Genomic DNA, 24,202 nt, shown 5'->3' with positions numbered 1-24,202 from the left:
TATTAATCTCTTTGTCTAAATATGTGCTAGCTCCTTTTTTTTCACTGATGTGATAAAAAAAAAAAAAGTTTAATTTTTTCATGTTTATCGTTTCGCGTTCATGATTCAAGACTATACAAACGTCACTGTCATTTAAAAGAAACTATTTGGCAAATATCGTCTTTTATCATCTATTAAAGGCTTTTGTAGGAGATATCGCTGGTGCTATATAATTTGCGATATCTTCTGCGATATTCTCCTAGGAGATATCACTTCTTATAATCTTGATTGGTCAAATTTTAACCACAAGACAGTTTTGTTACGTCACTGTGTTTGTTTCAGCGCTAAACCTACCATTAGTGACGTCACGCCACTGCCGTTCTGCTAGTTAACATGTCTACCGCTGACATTCAACCCACATTACTGACATTGTTTACAACTGTCGCAAATGAAAAGAATGATAATGGATGATAAAAAGAATACCCCCCTCATGTCTTGTGATATCATAATTTATCATCACGCGTTGATAAAAGTATAAAAGTATAAAATCCGAGGCATGCCTCAGATTTCATACTTTTATCAACTCGTGCTGATAAATTATGATATCACATGACACTCAGGGAGTATCCTCTATTTAAATGTTCTTCTTTTTTTTATTCCTTTCTTCCCCTCGCGGTAGTGATGACATTCAAGTGGGACTGACTGACAATTTTATTTTTCCCCAAACCTGGTTTCTGGTCATCCTAGTGTTTCTAATACTACAAAATGCATTTTTCATATTTTTAAAAATGCACGCATGTCTGAGAAGTAACGGTTATTTAGTCACGTTTTAGTCTACTTTTAAGAGTTATTTCAATGTCACGGACTCTTGTTTCACTCAGTTGTATCCAAATTTGTTACAGGTTTGTAAATTAACCTAACTTGGTGTCCATTTTTATGGGTTGAAACTAGGGTCTAGGTGAAAAATATGCCTTAGTATTTAAAAACTAGGGTCTGTCCATTTAAGTAAAAAAACATTTATATAATAAAATGAATGAATGAATGAATGAATGAATGAATGAATGAATGAATGAATGAATGAGTGAATGGATGAATGAATGAATGAATGAATGAATGAGTAAATGGATGAATGAATGAATGAATGAATGAGTGAATGGATGAATGAATGAATGGATGAATGAATGAATGAATGAGTGAATGGATGAATGAATGAATGGATGAATGAATGAATGAATGAATGAATGAATGAATGAATGAATGGATGAATGAATGAATGGATGAATGAATGAATGAATGAGTGAAAGAATGAAAATTGGTTGTCAAAAATATATATTTATATGAAAGTCAATCTAAAACCTAGGGCCTCCAGAATTAAGTACTCGGGCACGGGCTAAGTCTAGCAAGATTAGAGTCCGTTCACAGTACTAGAGTGCCCATGATGCATGGAAATGCACTCTCATTTGATTAATTTTCGTTACGTCAATTTGCCATATGCTTGCCACTGGTTACATCATAGGGCTATGAGGGCCATGCAGGGGTAACAAAAGTCGAATGTGTGGAATGCAATACAATGACATGACTTGGAATCCAATTGGTCAGCGCTGGAATTATTATTACTATTTTACTTTATTTCTTAAAGGAAACATGCCACGTGGCCTATATTTGGCACTAACCATGTAAAATAAATTATAAATTGAATCACCTAAAAAAAAAAAAATTACTTAAAATTATTCCGTCAAAACCCCCGATACGAGCTCTTAGTGGAAATTGCCGATCTTTAATGAGCAGGTCGATCACGTGGTCCGTGACGTCAATCACGCGTCACTTGATCTGAAAACTTACACTTAAGCATTAGTCGGTACCATGCACTCACAAAGAATCTAAGACTTGCAGAGCTTACCCAAAATATTTTTTAAAATGAGTGTTCGTTCGCAAAATATAATTTTGAGCTGTTGGTAAATGAAGAAAGACACATATTTACTTTACAACAGTGATACTGGAGAAGAAACAGATAGCGAGCCGGAGGGTGGAGAAACCGATGGTGCCAGACCAGACCGGTCGACCTATTTACAGTCCGGAGCCCGAAAGTAACCCAGAGACAAAAACTGAACCCGGATGTTAATGTCGATGTGTATACTGTTCATATTTAGCACAAAGATACACATCGGTATGATGTATTTAAATATGTAACACAAATAAAAAAAATAAAATGTAGGATTTTTAAAAAATGTTTTTTTTAAATCACATTATTCACCATCCGAAGAAGGAAACGTGAATTAAGTCATTAAATATGGCATATGGCATATACAAACATGGGACTTGGCACGAGGAAACATCTCAGTACGATGTATTTAAATATGTAACAAAAAAGGAGGATACAAAATAAAACAATATACATGTATATATTTTTTTACATATTTAAATATATAATGCTTAGATGTATGTTTGTGCCAGATGTGAACAATGTACACCTCGGCATTAACATACAGGTTCTGTTTTGGTCTTCGGGTTACTTTCGGGCTTCGTTCGGTGAGAAATGTTTTCGTGATGTACTCTGCCCGAAGATGAAAAACGTTATTAAAAATTATTCTTATTATTTTTTTTTTTTAAATACATCGTACTGAGATGTTTCCTTGTGCCAAATCCCATGTTTGTATATGCCATATTTAATGACTTAATTGATGTTTCCTTCTTCGGACGTTGAATACAGATTTCATTATGTACAGCCCGAATGTGAAAAATGCTAATTTTTTTCCTACATTTTTGTTTAATTTTTTTTTTTACATATTTAAATACATCATACCGAGGTGTATCTTTGTGTTAAATATCAACAGTATACACATCGGCATTAACATCCGGGTTTTGTTTTTGTCTCTGGGTTACTTTCAGGCTCCGGGCTCTAAATAGGTTGACCGCCTGGTGTCCAATCTTTTCTTTTGCAATAAAATACCCACGCCTTTCTTCGGATACAATTCTTTGGAAAACCGAAAAAAGATAATCTCGATCCATTAAACTGTTTATTTTTACACCCAAAGGCTACGCAGTACGGCATTGATGGGCTCTGAAATGATTGTAAGCCCCTTACTCCATATATAAACATTTAAAAACAATGGAAGAGTACAGCGTGACTGATGTCACTTCTGGGCTTTTTTGAAAGCTCACCGATAAATATGCATAAACCATACTTTGATACAGATTGGTGTAATTTCTACATTTTAAGACAATTACACGTATTTTATTGTTATGAACTTATTTGTATATTATTTTTATATCATTTTGATTTTAAAATGAGCTTTAATATGGTCTCGTGACATGTTTTATTATTATATAGTGTAAGTGTTGGGTATATACTTGGGTCTGGGTCGAGTTTGACCCTCGAGTACTCGAGTCCAATATTTTGGACTCATGGAGACCCTATTAATATCCTCTTGTCTTACTTTGTGACTGACGTGGTCTATATAACATGGTTTATATACAGACACTGATAGAGAATAACTAGTTAATGACATCTGATATCTGCTTTATCCTGTGAAGGTAAGAATGGGAAATTTCTCATTCGGCCTGAACTAGTAATTATCTTTATTCTACAGACCATAACAATTAAGGGGAAAAGCTATTATTTCTGTTATTTCAGCCACATGCATTGCACGATGAGCAATACTGTTCATATTTAGCACAAAGATTGGTATGATGTATTTAAATATGTAAAATAAATTTAAAATATTTTAAATCGCATTTTTCACGTTCGGGCTGTACATAACGAAATCTGTATTCACCATCCGAAGAAGGAAACGTCAATTAAGTCATTAAATATTGCATATGGAATATACAAACATGGGACTTGGCACGAGGAAACATCTCAGTACGATGTATTTAAATATGTAAAAAAAAAGGAGGAACAAAACAAAACAATATATATTTTTTTTTACGTATTTAAATATATAATGCTTAGGTGTATGTTTGTGCCAGATGTGAACAATGTACACCTCAGCATTAACATACAGGTTCTGTTTTGGTCTTCGGGTTACTTTTGGGCTTCTTTCGGTGAGAAATGTTTTCGTGACATAGTCTGCCCGAAGATGAAAAACGTTATTAAAATTTATTTTTGTTTTTTACACTTTAATTCTTTTTTTTTTTAAATACATGGTACTGAGATGTTTCCTTGTGCCAAATCCCATGTTTGTATATGCCATATTTAATGACTTAATTGATGTTTCCTTCTTCGGACGTTGAATACAGATTTCATTATGTACAGCCCGAATGTGAAAAATGCGAAAAAAATAAATTAATAATTTGTTTTCCTACATTTTTTTTTTTTTTTTTTTACATATTTAAATACATCATACCGAGGTGTATCTTTGTGTTAAATATCAACAGTATACACATCGGCATTAACATCCGGGTTCTGTGTTTGTCTCTGGGTTGCTTTCAGGCTCCGGGCTGTAAATAGGTTGACCGCTTGGTGTTCAATCTTTTATTTTGCAATAAAATACCCACGGCTTTCTTCGGATACAATTCTTTGGAAAACCGAAAAAAGATAATCCCGATCCATTTATTTTTACACCCAAAGGCCGCGCAGTATGGCATTGTCGGGCTCTGAAAAAAATCGTAAGCCCCTTACTCCATATATATAAACAGTTAAAAACAATGGAAGAGTACAGCATGACTAACGTCACTTCCGGGTTTTTTCCGAAAGCTCACCGATAAATATGCATAAACCGTACTTTGATACTGATTGGTGTAATTTCTACGTTTTAAGACAATTACACATATTTTATTGTTATGAACTTATTTGTATATTATTTTTATATAATTTTGCTTTTAAAATGAGCTTTAATATGGTCTTGTGACATGTTTCATTATTATCTAGTGTAAGTATTGGGTATATACTTGTGTCTGGGTCGAGTTTGACCCTCGAGTACTCGAGTCCAATATTTTGGACTCATGGAGACCCTATTAATATCCTCTTGTCTTACTTTGTGACTGACGTGGTCTATATAACATGGTTTATATACAGACACTGATAGAGAATAACTAGTTAATGACATCAGATATCTGCTTTATCCTGTGAAGGTAAGAATGGGAAATTTCTCATTCGGCCTGAACTAGTAATTATCTTTATTCTACAGACCATAACAATTAAGGGGAAAAGCTATTATTTCTGTTATTTCAGCCACATGCATTGCACGATGAGCAATTTTGTAATGTAGTTATATATGTGTGTTATGTCAAATAAGTGACATCAAAGGTTCTATCCTGCTAGTAGCAGGATACGACTTTGCTTTATCCGTCATCATATTCTGTCAATAGAAACAGTGGTTGCAGGATAAATATCTTTAATATGTCCTTTTAGTCATCAAAAATGCTCTGAATGTCGTACACATTACAGTGGCAGCAAATTGAAGAATGCTCTGAATGTCGTACACATTACAGTGGCAGCAAACTCAAGAATGCTCTGAATGTCGTACACATTACAGTGGCAGCAAACTGAAGAATGCTCTGAATGTCGTACACATTACAGTGGCAGCAGACTGAAGAATGCTCTGAATGTCGTACACATTACAGTGGCAGCAGACTGAAGAATGCTCTGAATGTCGTACACATTACAGTGGCAGCAGACTGAAGAATGCTCTGAATGTCGTACACATTACAGTGGCAGCAGACTGAAGAATGCTCTGAATGTCGTACACATTACAGTGGCAGCAGACTGAAGAATGCTCTGAATGTCGTACACATTACAGTGGCAGCAAACTGAAGAATGCTCTGAATGTCGTACACATTACAGTGGCAGCAAACTGAAGAATGTCCCAAGATACAGTTAAAGTTAGTTTTATTTAACGACACCACAGCACACCGATTAACTAACCATTTAGTTATTTTGACATATAGTCTTATAGAGAGGAAAACCACTACATTTTTCCATTGGTAGTAAGGGATCTTCTATATATATGCACCAACCCACAAACAGGACAGCACATATCACAGCCTTTGAATTACCAGTGGTGGTGCACTGACCGGAACAAGAAATAGTGCAATGGGCCCACCAATAGGGATTGATCCCGGACCGACCGCACATCAAGTAAGCACCTTACCACTGGGCTATGTCCCATCCTTTGGATAGTCGATAATTAAACTTACTTTGTAAGTGTGCGAGTTCCCTGCTGACCTGGTCTAAGATAATCCTAGTTTGGTTTTCACGAACCTGCGCTTGAACAGACACAGTCTCCGTCTCCTTCAGATAGGCTACAACAAAATAAGTAATTATAACGTTTAAACTGAGTAATTACCATAGTAAAGAAATGAGAGAGAGAGAGAGAGAGAGAGAGAGAGAGAGAGAGAGAGAGAGAGAGAGAGAGAGAGAGAGAGAGAGAGAGAGAGAGAGAGAGAGAGAGAGAGAGAGAGAGAGAGAGAGAGAGAGAGAGAGAGAGAGAGAGAGAGAGAGAGAGAGAGAGAGAGGGAGGAAGGAGCAAAAGAAAGCCAATGCTGCCACATCATATCCTATTATTTTTCAGAAAGCAGCAAGGGATATTTCATATGCACTTCGCCATAAACAGGACAGCCAATATCAGGGTAGAGTTGGATTTGGCAAACATTTGTCATTACCAATTCACCAAAAAGCTAATTCAAAAACTGTGTCATTTGTACATGTATGTGTATATCTATTTTTAAAAATAATCCTGTTACCAGTATGCAAAATAATACTTAAACTTGACTACAAATTTTCTGATCAAATCACCAAATTGGTATAAATGTTTGGCTTCCTGATTAATTAAACCCTAATAAAAACTGGATGGAAGGAGAAAAATAGAGAATCCATACAGAGCAACAGATCCTGTGAATTATCGCAATGGCCTACCTTCAACATTCACCAACCCACACACTCTTAAACAACACACACACACACACTTAAGCACACACACACACACTTAAATAAAAAATATAAGACCATTCACACAAACACATACACACAAACATACACATCCAAACACACACACACACACACATCCCAACACAAACCCACAGCCAAACATGAACACACATATACACACACAAACACACACACACACACACCAATTAGAGGCCAATTAGGAACCAATTAAAAAAAAGAGTTTGTTTTCTTTAACGACATAATCATCGGCTATTGGATGTCAAACATATTGTAATTTTGACAGTCGTAGAGATGAAACCCACAACATTTTTCATTAGTAACAATTAAGGGATCTTTTATAGGCGCCATCACACAGACAGGTTTTACCTCTACTGCTGTTACATCTAGAGGTATATATGCACCATCCCACAGACAGGATAGCAAATATCATGGCTTTTGATATACCAGTCGTGGTGCACTGGCCGGAAGGAGAAATTGACCAATTGGCCCACTGATGGGGATCGATCCTATACTGACCGTGTATCAAGCGAATGCTTTACCACTGGCCTACGTGTATAGGTCCCGCCCCTGAACCAATTAAAGTGCACGTGGCTGATAGTAACATTAATGTTTTCATGTACACCAACTGATCAATTATTTCAACCCCTGCTTCTACTGTACTACCTGTATATACCATTACCTCTTGTCTGTCCAAGGTCTTTTTCTTTGTTTGCAATGTCATCCTTCATGTCTTTGCAGTGCGACTCGAATCTTTTTATTTTGTTTTCAGCGTCACTCACTTTCTCTGTATGAAGTAGAAAACAATAATGAACATGCAGATTCTGTGAATTATCTAAAGGAAAGGAAAGGAATGTTTACTTAATGACATCTATATATATACACATTTTAACCTATGGCTTTTCGAAGTCCAACATTTTAACATTTGCTTAATAGATGTGTATCAAAAGTTATCGTATGTGCTATCCTGTCTGTGGGATGGTGCATATAAAAGATCCCTTGCTACTACTTAAAAAAAAAAAATGTAGTGGTTTTCTTCTCTAAGACTATATGTTAAAATTACCAAATGTTTGTCATCCAATAGCCGATGATTAAGAAATCAATGTGCTCTAGTGGTGTCGTTAAACAAAACAAACTTTTTGTTTAATAAATAGAAAGAGTTTTTGTTTGTTTTGTGTTTAATGACACCACTGGAGCACATCGATTAATTAATCACCGGCTATTGGATGTCAAACATTTGGTAATTCTGACTTATATAGTTATCAAAGGAAACCCGCCACATTTTTCCTAATGCAAATAAGGATCTTTTATATGCACTTTCCCAAAGACAGTAAAGCACATACCATATATGTCTACACCAATGAGTAAAACCACGTTATTATATACATGTACATAGTTTAATTAAAGTACTTTTTTAGAACACATGCAGGTTTGTTTTAGCTACGGTATGCAGATCTCTGTATAGTCAATGCATGTTGAATTACTAATCCTCGCAGTTTGGGTTTTAAAGTGGCAAAAGCAACAATCTTGCGTAGTGTAGAAATAACAATGTTTTTCTTGTTATTATTGACAGAGACAAAACCTTATCTTAAATATATCTTAAAATATAAACATTAAATTTAAGTTATAGTGTGATTTTTATTTTTAGTTTACTTACGTTTGTATACGCTAGGCCTATATATTAATATTTTTGATTTATCATATGATATATCTTACATTTTCAGTGCAATCAAAGTATGTGATATTTTTCAGATCACATACTTTAAGAATTTGATAACTTTGCAAATTAGATGTAAATTAATCGAGGTTACGGCACTAGGTTTATTGACAATTAAGCAAACGTACTTTGGTGACACTCCATAATTGACGTATGCATTCATATTCCTTAAATAAAAACATTTCAATGGCAATTTGACACTGAAAGCTGTCCAGCGTTCAGAAAACAAAAAACATTAGGCCCTAATTTATTTTGATGTAAGAACATCCAAAATGATGTCATTCGAGTTTGACGTCATTTCCATTCAAAAATACAATGCGCCACATATTCTTACGTCATTTGAATATCTAGTAATGGCTGACTGGAATTAAAGTTGCGTGTACAGTTTACAAAAACATGTTGTATGAAGCTTGAGATTATATGATAAAGAGATTATTACCCTCATGTATTTCGGTATCGTCAATATCATATATTAGGAATAAAAATAATGTATTATGCTCGCCAGAGGCTCGCATAATACAATTTTTATTCCTAATATATGATATTGACGATACCGAAAAAACACTCGGGTAATAACCTCATCGATGTACGTGGTATGGTGCATGTAAATCCAGAACTTTATTAAAAAGATTATACCACATCATTTGAAGAGCAGAATTACAGTTTGTTTTAATATATTCTAACCTTTTTGATGCGGTAAGAGGAATATCCAGATAACTTCGATATTCAAGGAAAATAACTCCAAATTAACAGGGGTTGAAATTTAATTTTTTTTACCACTATCCCAAAGGAATAGTGAATTTCAAAAAACATTATTCCGTCTAAAAATATACTATCCCTTCAATTATTAATGTACCACTAGTTTTCCTGACTGTGCTACGTCGCCTTGTACAACATTGTGTAACGAACAATTGTTTATATACCAGTCTATGCTGCGTACTAGCTGGAATTACAAACAAACTCACTCCAAACATTAATCTCGATCAAAAAGACGTTATTTTGTACCGCTAAGTGCATGAGAAAGGTCTTAGTAGCGCGAGGATTTGTTCTGCAGAAAAATGTAGCTGAAGAAAAAGCGTAAGCGGAATAGTCGCAGGTGATTTTCGGTATTCCGTGCTTTATTTTCACTTTCATGACGGAATATTGGAAGAATTGTTTTATTATTCCATTTCAAAATTTACTATTTGCGGAATAGCAGAATAGCATAAAATTCGACCCCTGCCAAACAACTGGAAATGGTGTGTGGTGGTCCATAAATTCCATATTAATCATACACATCAAAAATTAAAACAAATTTTAACCCTATAATTGTCACATGTAAACCATATAGCCCAGTAGCAACATAGTCACTATTTGTACCTTGATAGTGTAGGAAAAATAGTACTTTTAGTTACATGGTATTTTTAATTGTTTATATACCATACTTACCGCAAATTGTAAACTGCTTTATTTTTATCAATAAAAAATACTTTTGTCAACAAAAGACTTCTGCATTTGACGTCATAGATTTTCTTTGATGATCAAGTCAATGCACAATTGCTATTTTAAGATATATAGTGATTCAAAACCCATATAATCGCACCATAATACATATCCAGATGATCATGATATATATTTATTTATACCTTTGATGCTTTTAATTTCTTTATCTTTTTCATCAATGTTCAGCTTCAGCTTTTTACACTCTGACTCCAGTGTTTTTATTTGTTTCTCAGCTTCAGTCAGTTTTTCTGTGTAAAGTCAAATATATTATGATTAAAGAAATAGAAAAGAAAATCATTATTGCATGCTGAAACAATTGGGACTGGTTAAAGGGACATTCCTGAGTTTGCTGCAATGTTTTAAGATGTTATCGACTAATAAAATATTTCTACGATTAAACTTACATATTAAATATATTTTCTTGTTTAGAATATTAGTGGCTGTATATTAAACGTGTTTCTGATCGTTCTAATATTTATACTAGGTTAATTTTCATTATATTTCCTAAAACATATTTTTTCGTAACTACGAAATTATTTGAAAACAAAATCCAGTTTGGGCTTCTTACAAATATTAAGACGACCAGAAACACATTGAATATACAGACACTGATATTGTAAACAAGAAAATATATTTAATATGTTAAGTTTAATCGTAGAAATATTTTATTAGTTGAAAACATTTTACAATGCAGCAAACTCGGGAATGTCCCTTTAACAGCATGTATTTGCTATTACACCAGGAGCTATGCAATGAAGTAAACTTTACTATACATTTGGTTAATGACACCCAAAGGCGTACAGCTAGGCTCCCATATTTGTTGAGGAACATACATGTATATGGCTTTTACCCAAATTAAATGGAAACGCCCAAATCTGGATAATATTTTTCTATTATTATTAGCATTACTCCCAAGCTGCTATATAGGGTTGCAAACGAATCACTACACATTTTTACATGGATTACTTACTTAGCTTAGTAACTGGTTTAATGTGTCCATATGCCACTAGGGTTTTGAACACGCCTATCCAGAGTCCGGCCTCTGATAGGATCGGAGGTACTGTACACATGGATTACAACTCATTTTGTGGGTAGAATGATGGAAATACATGGTAAAAAGACTTAGTTTAAACAATATTTTATTCCATTTGCTGGTTGGATTGGTCGACAGGCTACAAGCCTATAAATTATTAGTACCTTTCCCTACATTTTTTTACAAACAAACTGACAAGATGACAGACAAAGTACAATTAATAACTAACAACAATAATAATAATAATAACACATAATAGTAGATGAATAACATAAAAGTGTGCTACAGAAGGAAAGGTATGTACATAGAAATAACACAGGTAGAGAAATGTAACAGTGCTATTAAGTTTCAAAACGTTTAGTGCTTACAATAAAGTCATTAATGGATTTAAAAAGTCTACATTTTCCTGATTAGTCAAGTGTAGATCGCCAAATAATAAAATGTTATAGTTAACATGTAGATATTTCTGTAGATGGAAAATACTTTTAGGGACTTGCTCCAGCACTGGGGGGTGGGGGCAGTTACCCCCCCCCCCCGACCCGTCTCATACGCTTATGACACCTATACCTCACCACATTTTAAACTGCGGCTATTTGGTGTCTAACATCTGGTTATTTTAACATATAGTCTACAGAGAGTACGAGAAGAAACCTGTTGCCGCCACATAGGCTACTCTTACCAACAGAGTAGCAAGGTGTGTTCGAGATTAAATTTCTTGGCCAGTATCCCAAATGGATACTAACATTTCAAAATCTGGTATCCCACCTGATAATTTAGTATTATATGGCATCCCAGTGGGATACTGGGTTCTTGAAGTCTGGTATCCAAAATTAAATTCTGGTATCCCCGGGATATCGGGATACCGTTAATCTCGAACACTGCAAGGTGTGTTTTACATGCACTTTCCCATGGACAGAACAATACATTCCACAGCCTTTGATGTATACTGGACACGGGTCTGTGGCTGGAAAACACCTGCGTCCTCTCAGGGTGAATGTAACTCTCAGGTGAGTTTTATAATTACTCTCAAGTGAGTTCTCTAATTACTCTTGGGTGAGTTCTCTAATTACTCTCAGGTGAGTTTTATAATTACTCTCGGGTGAGTTCTCTAATTACTCTCAGGTGAGTTTTATAATTACACTTGGGTGAGTTCTCTAATTACTCTCAGGTGAGTTTTATAATTACTCTCAGGTGAGTTTTATAATTACTCTCAGGATGAGTTCTCTAATTACTCTCGGGTGAGTTTTATAATTACTCTTGGGTGAGTTCTCTAATTACACTTGGGTGAGTTATCTAATTACACTTGGGTGAGTTCTCTAATTACACTCGGGTGAGTTCTCTAATTACTCTCAGGTGAGTTCTCTAATTACTCTCAGGTGAGTTATCTAATTACACTCTGGTGAGTTATCTAATTACACACTAGTGTTGGGAATCGGTTGGAATTTCATCATCTATCATTGGTTATAATTAATCAGTTAATTAGCATCAACTGATCAACTGTCAATTACACAATTAGTTAAAATTACATGAACATAAGAATGATAAATTGTATTAAAAGCACACTATATGTACCTACATGTATTGTCGTGTTCAACAGGATAAACCATACAAATCACTGATGTTAATTACCTTTAATAACTATTAAATATCTTTTTTCTTTATGTACACATGAAAACAAACATCAACCCCAATATATGTTTACATGTTCAATGGGATTTGACGTACCATACAAATCACTAATGCTAATTACTTTTGATAACTATTTAATATAACTTTTTTCTTTAGAATATATGTACACATGAAAACAAACATCAACCTCAATATATATATTTACATGTTCAATGGGATTAGACCATACAAATCACTGATGTTACCTTTAATATCTATTAAATATATATATTTTTTTATGTACACATGAAAACAAACCCTAACCCCAACATACCTGTATTTATATATGAATTGCATCATTTAAACTGAAGGAGCAATTACGGTTAATATTTTCAAACAATCAATTACAAATGTTTATAATTGATCATCACATCGATAGAGCCAATTAACCGATCAGTTTCCGATTATAATCAATCACTGAAACATAACAAAATATCTACCAATGAGCTATATCCCACCCCTATTAACTGAAAGTGGACTTTCCCATGTTTGAGATAATCAAATTAACAGTAAGTTGTACCAATAACTGGAATAATTAAAGGGCCGTCCATAATTTTCAACATTTTCACAAGTGTACAAAGAGTACACTTTTGACCACCCCCTCCACCCCCCTAAATGTGTACATCCCCAAATGAAAAATGTTGATCATTTTCAAAAAAAAGTGTACGCTGGCCCCTTAACCTCCTCACCCCAGCGTACGGTTTGTACGCTCGTGAAAATGTTGAAAATTATGGACCAGTTGAGATGATGGTTGAGATGATCAAATTAACAGTAAGTTGTTCCAATAACTGGAATAATTAAGAGACAGATATATGTTATACTCATTACAAGTCGTCATATGTACTCCACTCCCCCCTCCCCCCAGCTGTCCAGTTCTAATGCCTACAAAGTTAAAGCTTGTTTTGTTTAACGACACCACTAGAGCACATTGATTTATTAATCATCAGCTATTGGATGTCAAACATTTGGTAATTCTGACACATTGTCATCAGAGGAAACCGGGCTGCTACATTTTTCCACCGACAAGACATTTATGCACTTTCCCCCAGACAGGAAAGCACATACCACAGCCTTTGACCAGTTGTGGTGCATGCACTGGTTGGAACGAGAAAAACTTTATCAGCTGAATGGATCCACCGAGGTGATTTGATCCTGCGATGCAAGCACCTCTGCAATAAGTTATAATCGATCCACCGAGGTGATTTGATCCTGCGATGCAAGCACCTCAAGCAAGCACTCAACCGACTGAGCTAAATCCTGCCCTCACCCTATAGTTCTGTCAACTTCTGCAATTAAGTTATAATCAGTAATCCTTTGGTTTAGCATTCCAAATGTTCTAAATCCTGCCCTCACCCTATAGTTCTGTCGACTTCTGCAATTAAGTTATGATCAGTAATCCTTTGGTTTAGCATTCCAAATGTTCTAAATCCTGCCCTCACCCTATAGTTCTGTCGAATCATCCTTTGGTTTAGCATTCCAAATGTTCTAAATCTAAATCCTGCCCTCACCCTATAGTTCTGTCGACTTCTGCAATTAAGTTATCCTTTGGTTTATTCCAAATGTTCAGTAATCCTTTGGTTTAGCATTCCAAACGTTCTAAATCCTGCCCTCACCCTATAGTTCTGTCGACTTCTGCAATTAAGTTATGATCAGTAATCCTTTGGTTTAGCATTCCAAATGTTCTAAATCCTGCCCTCACCCTATAGTTCTGTCGACTTCTGCAATTAAGTTATAATCAGTAATCCTTTGGTTTAGCATTCCAAATGTTCTAAATCCTGCCCTCCCCTCGACCTAATTAAGTTATAATCAGTTCTGTCCAAATGTTCTAAATCCTTCACCCTATAGTTCTGTCGACTTCTGCAATTAAGTTATGATCAGTAATCCTTTGGTTTAGCATTCCAAACGTTCTAAATCCCGCCCTCACCCTATAGTTCTGTCGACTTCTGCAATTAAGTTATAATCAGTAATCCTTTGTTTTAGCATTCCAAACGTTCTAAATCCCTCCCTCGACCTAGTTCTGTCGACTTCTGCAATTAAGTTATGATCAGTAATCCTTTGGTTTAGCATTCCAAACGTTCTAAATCCTGCCCTCACCCTATAGTTCTGTCGACTTCTGCAATTATTATAATCAGTAATCCTTTGGTTTATAGTTCTAAATCCTGCCCTCACCCTATAGTTCTGTCGACTTCTGCAATCCTTTCCAAACGGTTAAATCCTGCCCTCACCCTATAGTTCTGTCGACTTCTGCAATTAAGTTATAATCAGTAATCCTTTGGTTTAGCATTCCAAACGGTCTAAATCCTGCCCTCACCCTATAGTTCTGTCGACTTCTGCAATTAAGTTATAATCAGTAATCCTTTGGTTTAGCATTCCAAACGTTCTAAATCCCGCCCTCGACCTAGTTCTGTCGACTTCTGCAATTAAGTTATAATCAGTAATCCTTTGGTTTAGCATTCCAAACGTTCTAAATCCTGCCCTCACCCTATAGTTCTGTTGACTTCTGCAATTAAGTTATAATCAGTAATCCTTTGGTTTAGGCTAAATCCCGCCCTCGACCTAGTTCTGTCGACTTCTGCAATTAAGTTATAATCAGTAATCCTTTGGAGCATTCCAAACGGCTAAATCCCGCCCTCGACCTAGTTCTGTCACTTCTGCAATTAAGTTATAATCAGTAATCCTTTGAGCATTCCAAACGTTCTAAATCCCGCCCTCGACCTAGTTCTGTCGACTTCTGCAATTAAGTTATAATCAGTAATCCTTTGGTTTAGCATTCCAAACGTTCTAAATCCCGCCCTCGACCTAGTTCTGTCGACTTCTGCAATTAAGTTATAATCAGTAATCCTTTGGTTTAGCATTCCAAACGCTAAATCCCGCCCTCGGACTCTAGTTCTGGCCTAATGTTTTCTGTTTGTTAATCCTTACTAATGTTTTGTATAATTGCTACCTTTAATACTTTCAATTTCTTTTTGTTTCTTCACAATGTCTTGCTTCATGACTTTGCCTTTCGACTCCTCATCTTTAATCCGTTGATTAGCTTCTTTCAGTTTTTCTGAGTAAAACAAAAACCATCATGGTAGACATATTATTATCCTGATTTACAAAAAATAATGCTTCAATGAAACAGAATTTATTTCAGTTTATTTACTATGTTTTAAGCTGTGGGTGAAACCATGCTCAAACATCAGATCTTAATATGAGATGTGAAAAAATTTAGGTCAATAATGAATTGCTCCCCTAACTTAGATTGAGGGCAGCAGTTTAAGAATATTACTCGATGTGATAATTAAAGGTGTGCTAAAAATTACTCCCCTTGATCTAGTTTTAGGGAGTGATGCATGGAGAGTTGAGTGATATATATATATAGCTCCCCTTAACTCCCCTGAAACACCCATCAATAAAGTTAACATTTGTTTTGTTTGACGACACCATTAGAGCACATTGCTTAATTAATCATCGGCTACTGGATGTCAAACATTTGGTAACACAAGAGTCTTATAAAGTGGAAACCTGTTACATTTTCCCATTAGTATCAAGATATCCTTAATAATGAACTTTCCCACAGACAGGACATATCGTGTCATACCATATCCTTTGACATACCAGTCGTGGTGCACTGACTGGCACATGAAAAAAACGAATCAGAGAATGCATGGTCCACTGAAGTGATTCGATCCTACAGCGCAAGCACCTAGCTCAGGCGAGTGCTCTACCCACTGAGCTAGATCCTGCCTCTTACTTTACATACATACATGTATATATGACACTATAGATATATGATACTATAGATATATGATACTAAAGATATTTGATACTAAAGATATATGATACTATAGATATATGATACTAAAGATATTTGATACTATAGATATATGATACTATAGATATATGATGCTATATGATATATGATACTATAGATATATGATACTATAGATATATGATACTAAAGATATATTATACTATAGATATATGATACTATAGATATATGATACTATAGATATATAATACTATAGATATATGATACTATAGATATATAATACAAAAGATATATGATACTATAGATATATAATACTATAGATATATGATACTATAGATATATGATACTACAAATATTTGATACTACAAATATATGACACTATAGATATATGATATACTATAGATATATGATACTAAAGATATATGATACTATAGATATATGATACTATAGATATATGATACTAAAGATATATGATACTATAGATATATAATACTATAGATATATGATACTATAGGTATTTGATACTACAAATATATGACACTATAGATATATGATACTCTAGATATATGACACTATAGATATATAATACTAAAGATATATGATACTATAGATATATAATACTATAGATATATGATACTCTAGATATATGACACTATAGATATATAATACTATAGATATATGATACTCTAGATATATGACACTATAGATATATATAATACTAAAGATATATGATACTATATGATACATATAGATACTAAATATATGATATAGATATTGATACTATAGATATATAATACTATAGATATATGATACTCTAGATATATGACACTATAGATATATAATACTATAGATATATGATACTATAGATACTTGATACTACAGATATATAATACTATAGATATATGATACTATAGATACTTGATACTACAGATATATAATACTATAAATATATGACACTATAGATATATGATACTCTAGATACATGTATATGACACTATAGATATATATAATACTATAGATATATGACACTATAGATATATAATACTATAGATATATGACACTATAGATATATGATACTATATATGATATATGATACTACAGATATATGATACTATAGATATATGATACTACAGATATATGATACTACAGATATATATTACTACAGATATATGATACTACAAATATATGATACTATATATAAATGTAGATATACATGTGTATACTGAACAGCATTGAAAACACACCACCAGTTGATGATAACAAATGTGAATGGGGCGTATATCAGCATTAAAAATATCAATGAATAAGTACCATACTACCTTATAGACCATGCATGACAACGAATAACTTACAAAAATGATTGCCTGAACACTCCATGAAACACAATGTTCACCAAAACACAAAATATTGCATGCATAGCATGAAAAACATAAACTGAATGTGCAAATCATGCTGACTGGGGCTATAAAAGATGGTCTCTGAAAAGCCACTTTCATTTATGAAGTAGTCTTTGAGGGGATGTTAAACAAGTGATAGCAAGGTTGACAGCTGAGGAATGTGAACGTGCCTTAGGCATGCTTCAAGTCGGCATTTCGAGTAGTCATCGCACAGCGGTTTGAATGCCACCATTCAACAATCACTAGACTCCACAGGAGATACCAGCAAACAGGAACAACCAGAGACCGTCCACGTCCAGGCCAACGATGTGCTAGCTATGACACCACAACAAGATTGCCATATTGTTCGCCTCCATATTCGTGATCCTACGCTGCCAGCAACCAGGACTGCACCAACTGTTCAAGGTCGACGAGGGGTTATCAGCGTAGACACTGTGTGTCGCCGTCTTCGCTCTGCTGGACTGCGTGCTCATCGACCATATGTTGGACCTATCCTGACTGATCGACATCGAAATGAGTGCCAATGATTGGCAGGAAGGTATCATCATTGGAGATTACAATGTTGGCATGGTGTGCTATACTGTGACAAATCCCTTTTTCATTTAAGGAATGCTGATGATTGGTTGCGGGTGTGGCATAAGCGTGGAGAACGTTACCACAATGACTGCCTTGTCCAGATGGATTGATGGGATGGAGGGAGTTGTCATGGTATGGGACAGGATCAGTTATCATCTCCGAACAGCACTCCATGAATGCCATTTATACCACCGGGATAACGTCTTGCAAAATCACGTCATTCCCTTCTTTCATCAGCATCGGGATATGCACACATTTCGGCAAGACAATGCCTGAGCGCACACAGCATGTGTTACAACACAGTATCTAGCGAACAATAATGTTCCTTTGCTTGAATGGCCAGCACTGTCTCCTGATTTATCGCCAATAGAGTATCTTTGGGATTACCTTGGTCAACACATCTCACGTCTTCCACAAATGAATAACCTTAGAGAACTGGAAAACGCTCTACAGCAGGAGTGGAATGCTATCCCCCAGAACACTATTCGCAGACATATTGGGTCAATGAGAAGACATTGCATAGCTTGTGTTCCTACAGATGATGGTCATACGCGCTATTGACTTTTCATTGTGACCCTATGTGTCTTTCATATGTAGATGAATTAAAACTAATCAATGATTGTTCTTTCTTTTTTGTTGGTTGTCAATATCAATCATCCATCTATTGCTGTTAATTCACAACAAAAACATTTATTGCTCAGGTATTCTTTTCGAAATCCAAACATTTATTGGTGGTGCATTTTCAATGCTGTTTAGTATATGATACTATAGATATATGATACTGTATATATATATAATACTATAGATATCTGATAGAATAGATATATATGATACTATATAGATATACAATACTATAGATACATGATACTATATAGATATATGATACAATAGATATATGATACTATATAGATATATGATACTATAGATATATGATACTATAGATATATGATACTATATAGATATATGGATATATGATACTATAGATATATGATACTATATAGATATATGGATATATGATACAATAGATATATGATACTATATAGATATATAGATATATGATACTATAGATATATGATACTATATAGATATATGATACTATAGATATATGATACTATAGATATATGATACTATATAGATATATGGATATATGATACTATAAATATATGATACTATTAAAGATTAAAATTCTAACATATAACACAACTGGAAACCAATTCATTGTAGGCAAGTCTGACTAATTGTTGACTATAGTCCAGCAAGCTATGTGTCACACTTTTAAAACAAAGATTAAAATTCTAATACGTTTATAAAACAACTGGAGCACAATTCATTGTAGACGAGACATACTAATTGTACAATAATCTAACAAGATGCCAGCCATCCTATCAAAAGCTGACATGATACATCGCGTGTGAATGGGTTTTAGCACGCTAATCCGTTTCTTTGATTTCACTTTTCAAGTTCACTGCAACTTAGTTGGGTGAATTGTTCTTTTGTTATGACTTTGAAATATGTCTACATTCTTAGGAAGATAGTTGTAATGGTACATATATGCTAATGTTTAACCAGATTTATGTAACCATACCCGTGACGTAATTGAACGCTGCAAAATATGCTTGGAGTTGATCTCACCAAAAACACTACGGACTAAACAGGTTAACTGATGTGTACACAGATATGTTAGTAAGTTGATCTCATTGAAGACAACTGTAACTTGGATTGAACCAAAAAGTACATGGACGTGTGTTGCTAGGAAAGTAATATTTCAAAGGGAGGCCACTCGCATTAATTTCATGTCGCATTTTAGTCTGCCCACTGTCACTCGCATTAATTTAGGGACGCGTTAATTTCAAGATCTACAGTATATGATACTATAGATATATGAAAACACAATGAAATATCTGTAATTCATTTAATGTACTTCTGTATGTAATACTAGGTATATAGAAACAGGCAACACATACCTTCAATTTTTCCAATCTCTGCTAAGTTTGATTCCAAGGTTTTGTGTAAATCTTGTTTTTCTTTAAAATGTAATAATGTATTCCTCACAGCTGCTTCTGAAATAGAAAACAGAACACTGCTTTCGGTGCGCTACAAAGCAAGTAAAATACTCGCCATGCATGTGACTAAAAACATTCCCTGGCATCTAAAAAATAAAATCACATTCGCCAGTAATTGGCGACTGTCCAATAATCTTACTTTAATCTGTAAACAAAACTGGACATCGGAAAACACTGTGGACCAGTAGCAATTATCTTCCATAAAACATGTTTTCTATCCGTAGTTTGTTTGAGACATGTTAACTGGACTATGAATAACGATTTTCCAGTAGTCAAGAGTAAACACGGTGACGTTAAGGGGGAGATAATACTTCGTTATGACGTTATATCTCCCTTAAATTGAATATCAAGCGTTTGGAAAGTCAGTCCTGTCCCCTTTAGAGACAGGTTTTATTCATGTATTAAAATGAGATTGTTGAGCCACTGTATGTCTTTACTTGTCTGTTTGAAACTCAAATGTTAATTATTTTAAATGTCGACTTATATACATGTATGTGTTATTCTGCGCTGCAATCGTCTCGTGCTTATCATGTTAATGGGTCCCTCTACGATAATGACTTTTCCAGTCGTGAATGTCGTTTTAATCATGTCAGAAGTCATGTTCACCAGTGGAGGATGAAAACTTGTTTCTAATTTCATGACATGACTTTAGACAGCTTTAAAGACACGACTATTTATAAAACAGTTTTTAACAATTTACAAGGCAGTATGTGACGAAAATAAATATTATTTAAACCAAAAGCAAGGTAGCCAATTGGTAACTACTAAGTAACACGTTGAATCCTGGTAGATATTATCACAATGCTTTTATTTAACTTTTAATGAGTACTGCAATTTAAATGCACATCTTAGCATGCAGTGCCATTAAAATAGTAATTCGCTTAAATTCATTTAATACAATTATTGGGTACGGAATTTGATGATGATAGTTAATAGTCGTTCACTGTTTTAGTGGAACCGGACACAAACAGTAACTTGTAATTGCTATTTAACAACTAGGAATCACCTCTTCACGAGTTCATTCGAATGCAGTCCTAATAACAATTACGACATTAGTAATGTGCCGTAAAATGGCAGATGAATCGATTTAATTACAAGTATATATTAGCTGGCTACTAAATATAAGTGGCTGGCGACTAAAATATTATACTTTACTGGCCAAGGAAGAGTACATTTGAACCTGCTTTGTATAGAGCACGTACTGGCTTTGATTGTTTTGTTTTTTTATCCTGTAACCTGTTTGTATTATTCAACTATAGTGACTGTATAAACTTTGCTAAACTTTGTTTTGTTTAACGACACCACTAGAGCATATTGATTTATTAATCATCACCTGGTAATTTTGACATAATATAGAGAGAGCACCCACAACATTTCAGTAGCAATGGATCTTTTATATGCACCATCCCAACGACAGGATAGCACATACGTAACACAGCATTTGATATACCAATCGTGGTACAAGGGCTGGAATGAGAAATAGCCCAATGGGCCCACCGATGGGGATCGATCCTAGACTGACAGCGCATCAAGCAAGCTCTTTACCACCGATGGAGCTATACATCCCAGCTGGACTGTTTAAAGAGACTACATGTACCTGAATTTTCTGCAATTTTTAAGATGATATCGACCAACAGGTCTACGGTAATCACATACTAAATATATTTTTAAAAATAAAATATTAATTAGTGGTTGTACATAAAACATGTTTCTGATCATCTTTGTGTTAATTTGCACTGTGTAAATCTTCATGTCATTTCCTAATATATATATTTTTGTACGTACAAAATTGTTTGGATATCAAATCCAAGCTACAGATTTTAATTAGTGCTAGAATTTAATATCGTAAAACCATCCTAGGCTATGATGTGGCAGACACATGTACTTTATATAATTATAACAACACCATAAACGTAATTCTGTTATTTATGTCCATTAAAGGTACAGACCCTAGTTTTAACCCGTAAAAAATGGACACTAAGTTTAGTTAATTTAAAATCCTGTAACTCATTTGGATAAAAGTTACAATACAGTGAAAGAAGAGTCTAGTGGCCTTAAAACCGGAAATATCATTAAAAATAGACTAAAACTCTACTCCATAACCGCTACTTCACAGACGCATGTGCGTTCTTTAAAAATATGAAAAATGCATTTTTTGGTATTAGAAACACCAGCTAGTATGACCAGAAACACTTAATTCGGTTCTACGGAAATGGATATCTAAAGAATACAATATAAGTAATGTTTGATTTCAGTGATCATAAACAGCTCTATATAATAGTGAAACATATGCTGTAGTGTTTGAAAACTAGGGTCTGTCCCTTTAACTTCATATTACATGTTTTACCTGTACTGTCAGTGAATACCTGTGACATTTCTTTGTTTCTTGTAAGGACTATTTTCATTTGCTGTCTGGCCTTGTCTCTATTTTTGATTAGCTGATGTTAGGAGGTGGCCATGCATGCATGCATGCATGCATTCTGCATTTATTGTTTATACTTGATGTTTTTCTTTTGGGCTGCTGCAGATTTTTTGTACCTTGTATCTTCACATAAGAAGTTTTGTAAAGGTTTATATTGTAGTCTACAATGACTTTGCATATTGGCAGGACATTTTAAAGGGACAGATCCTAGTTTTTAAACACTATATAGGCATATTTTTCACTATTAGAGCTGTTTATGATCACTGCATGGAATCAAACTTTACTTATATTTTGTTGTTTAGATTATCTATTTCCGTATAACCTTATAACCGTATAAGTTTTTTTTTGTCATCCTGGTGTTTCTAATATACCACAAAATAGATTTGTTTTATTTTAAAAATGCACATGCGTCTGAGAAGTAAATTATGGAGTAGAGTTTTAGTCTATTTTTAATGGTACTTCACTGTTTCAACTTCACAGACTCTTGTATCACTCTCTTGTAATGTTATCAGGTTCGTAACTTAAATTTGTTTAGTTATCTTCACAGGATAGTTAATGCTGATAACCCTAGTCATTAACCATTTATTCTCTTTCGACTTGAAGAGTTCCCAAGTGTTATCTTTACAGCAGGGTTAAAAATCAGCAGTCGCCCTGTCACCCATGGCGACCATTATTAGCTACAGGCAACTAACAATTTTACAAAGGTAGTCTGTTGGGCGACAGTCGATTTTCGGGTCTGGCCGGGCCCGGTAACATAAAGCACTTGTAACACTTAAGTGTTACGACTGCTTTGTGTGACGAGTGCTTTGTGTTACTGGGCCCTAGCGAGTAGAGTACCAGTTGAAAAAGAAAGGCACTGGAACTGAACTGAATGTGACAAAACACATCGCGTCTGTGTTGGCACAAACTACAGATCTGGAAACAGAAGACATAGAACATTCTCTATATTTTGACAGCACAAGATTCAGCTTCTGTGGCTTTAGGCTGGGTCTTTCTAAAAATAGAACTCAAAACGTATTGAAGACAATTCATATATTTTTAAAATCTGGAAGTCATCTGCTTATTGAAAAGGACTGGATATGCCATAATTATCTAGTAGAGCTACTATTTGACAATAATTATTGTTATACAATGTTATGGCAAAAAGGAAAGAAATAAAGAAAGAAATGTTTTATTTAATGATGCACTCAACACATTTTATTTACGGTTATATGGCATCAGACAT

General features: G+C 34.5%; 1 protein-coding gene across 2 annotated transcripts in view; it reads right to left on the bottom strand.

The window, feature by feature from the left end:
• Positions 1-24,202, bottom strand: part of LOC121380064 (golgin subfamily A member 6-like protein 22) — a 76,295-nt gene that overhangs the window by 19,598 nt on the left and 32,495 nt on the right. For both annotated transcript variants that reach the window (XM_041508806.1, XM_041508807.1), the window contains exons 3-7: positions 20,457-20,552; positions 15,710-15,814; positions 10,208-10,312; positions 7,548-7,652; positions 6,118-6,222 (exon numbers count right to left, since the gene is read on the bottom strand). In XM_041508806.1, the coding sequence (XP_041364740.1) occupies positions 6,118-6,222; positions 7,548-7,652; positions 10,208-10,312; positions 15,710-15,814; positions 20,457-20,552 (516 nt within the window). The remainder of the gene's footprint in view (positions 1-6,117; positions 6,223-7,547; positions 7,653-10,207; positions 10,313-15,709; positions 15,815-20,456; positions 20,553-24,202) is intronic.

The sequence above is a fragment of the Gigantopelta aegis genome, chromosome 8 (genome assembly GCF_016097555.1).
Source record: "Gigantopelta aegis isolate Gae_Host chromosome 8, Gae_host_genome, whole genome shotgun sequence".
NCBI classification, from domain to species: Eukaryota; Metazoa; Mollusca; class Gastropoda; order Neomphalida; family Peltospiridae; genus Gigantopelta; species Gigantopelta aegis.
The sequence above is the reverse complement of the archived record's forward strand: the minus strand, read 5'-3'. Positions and strand labels throughout refer to the sequence as shown.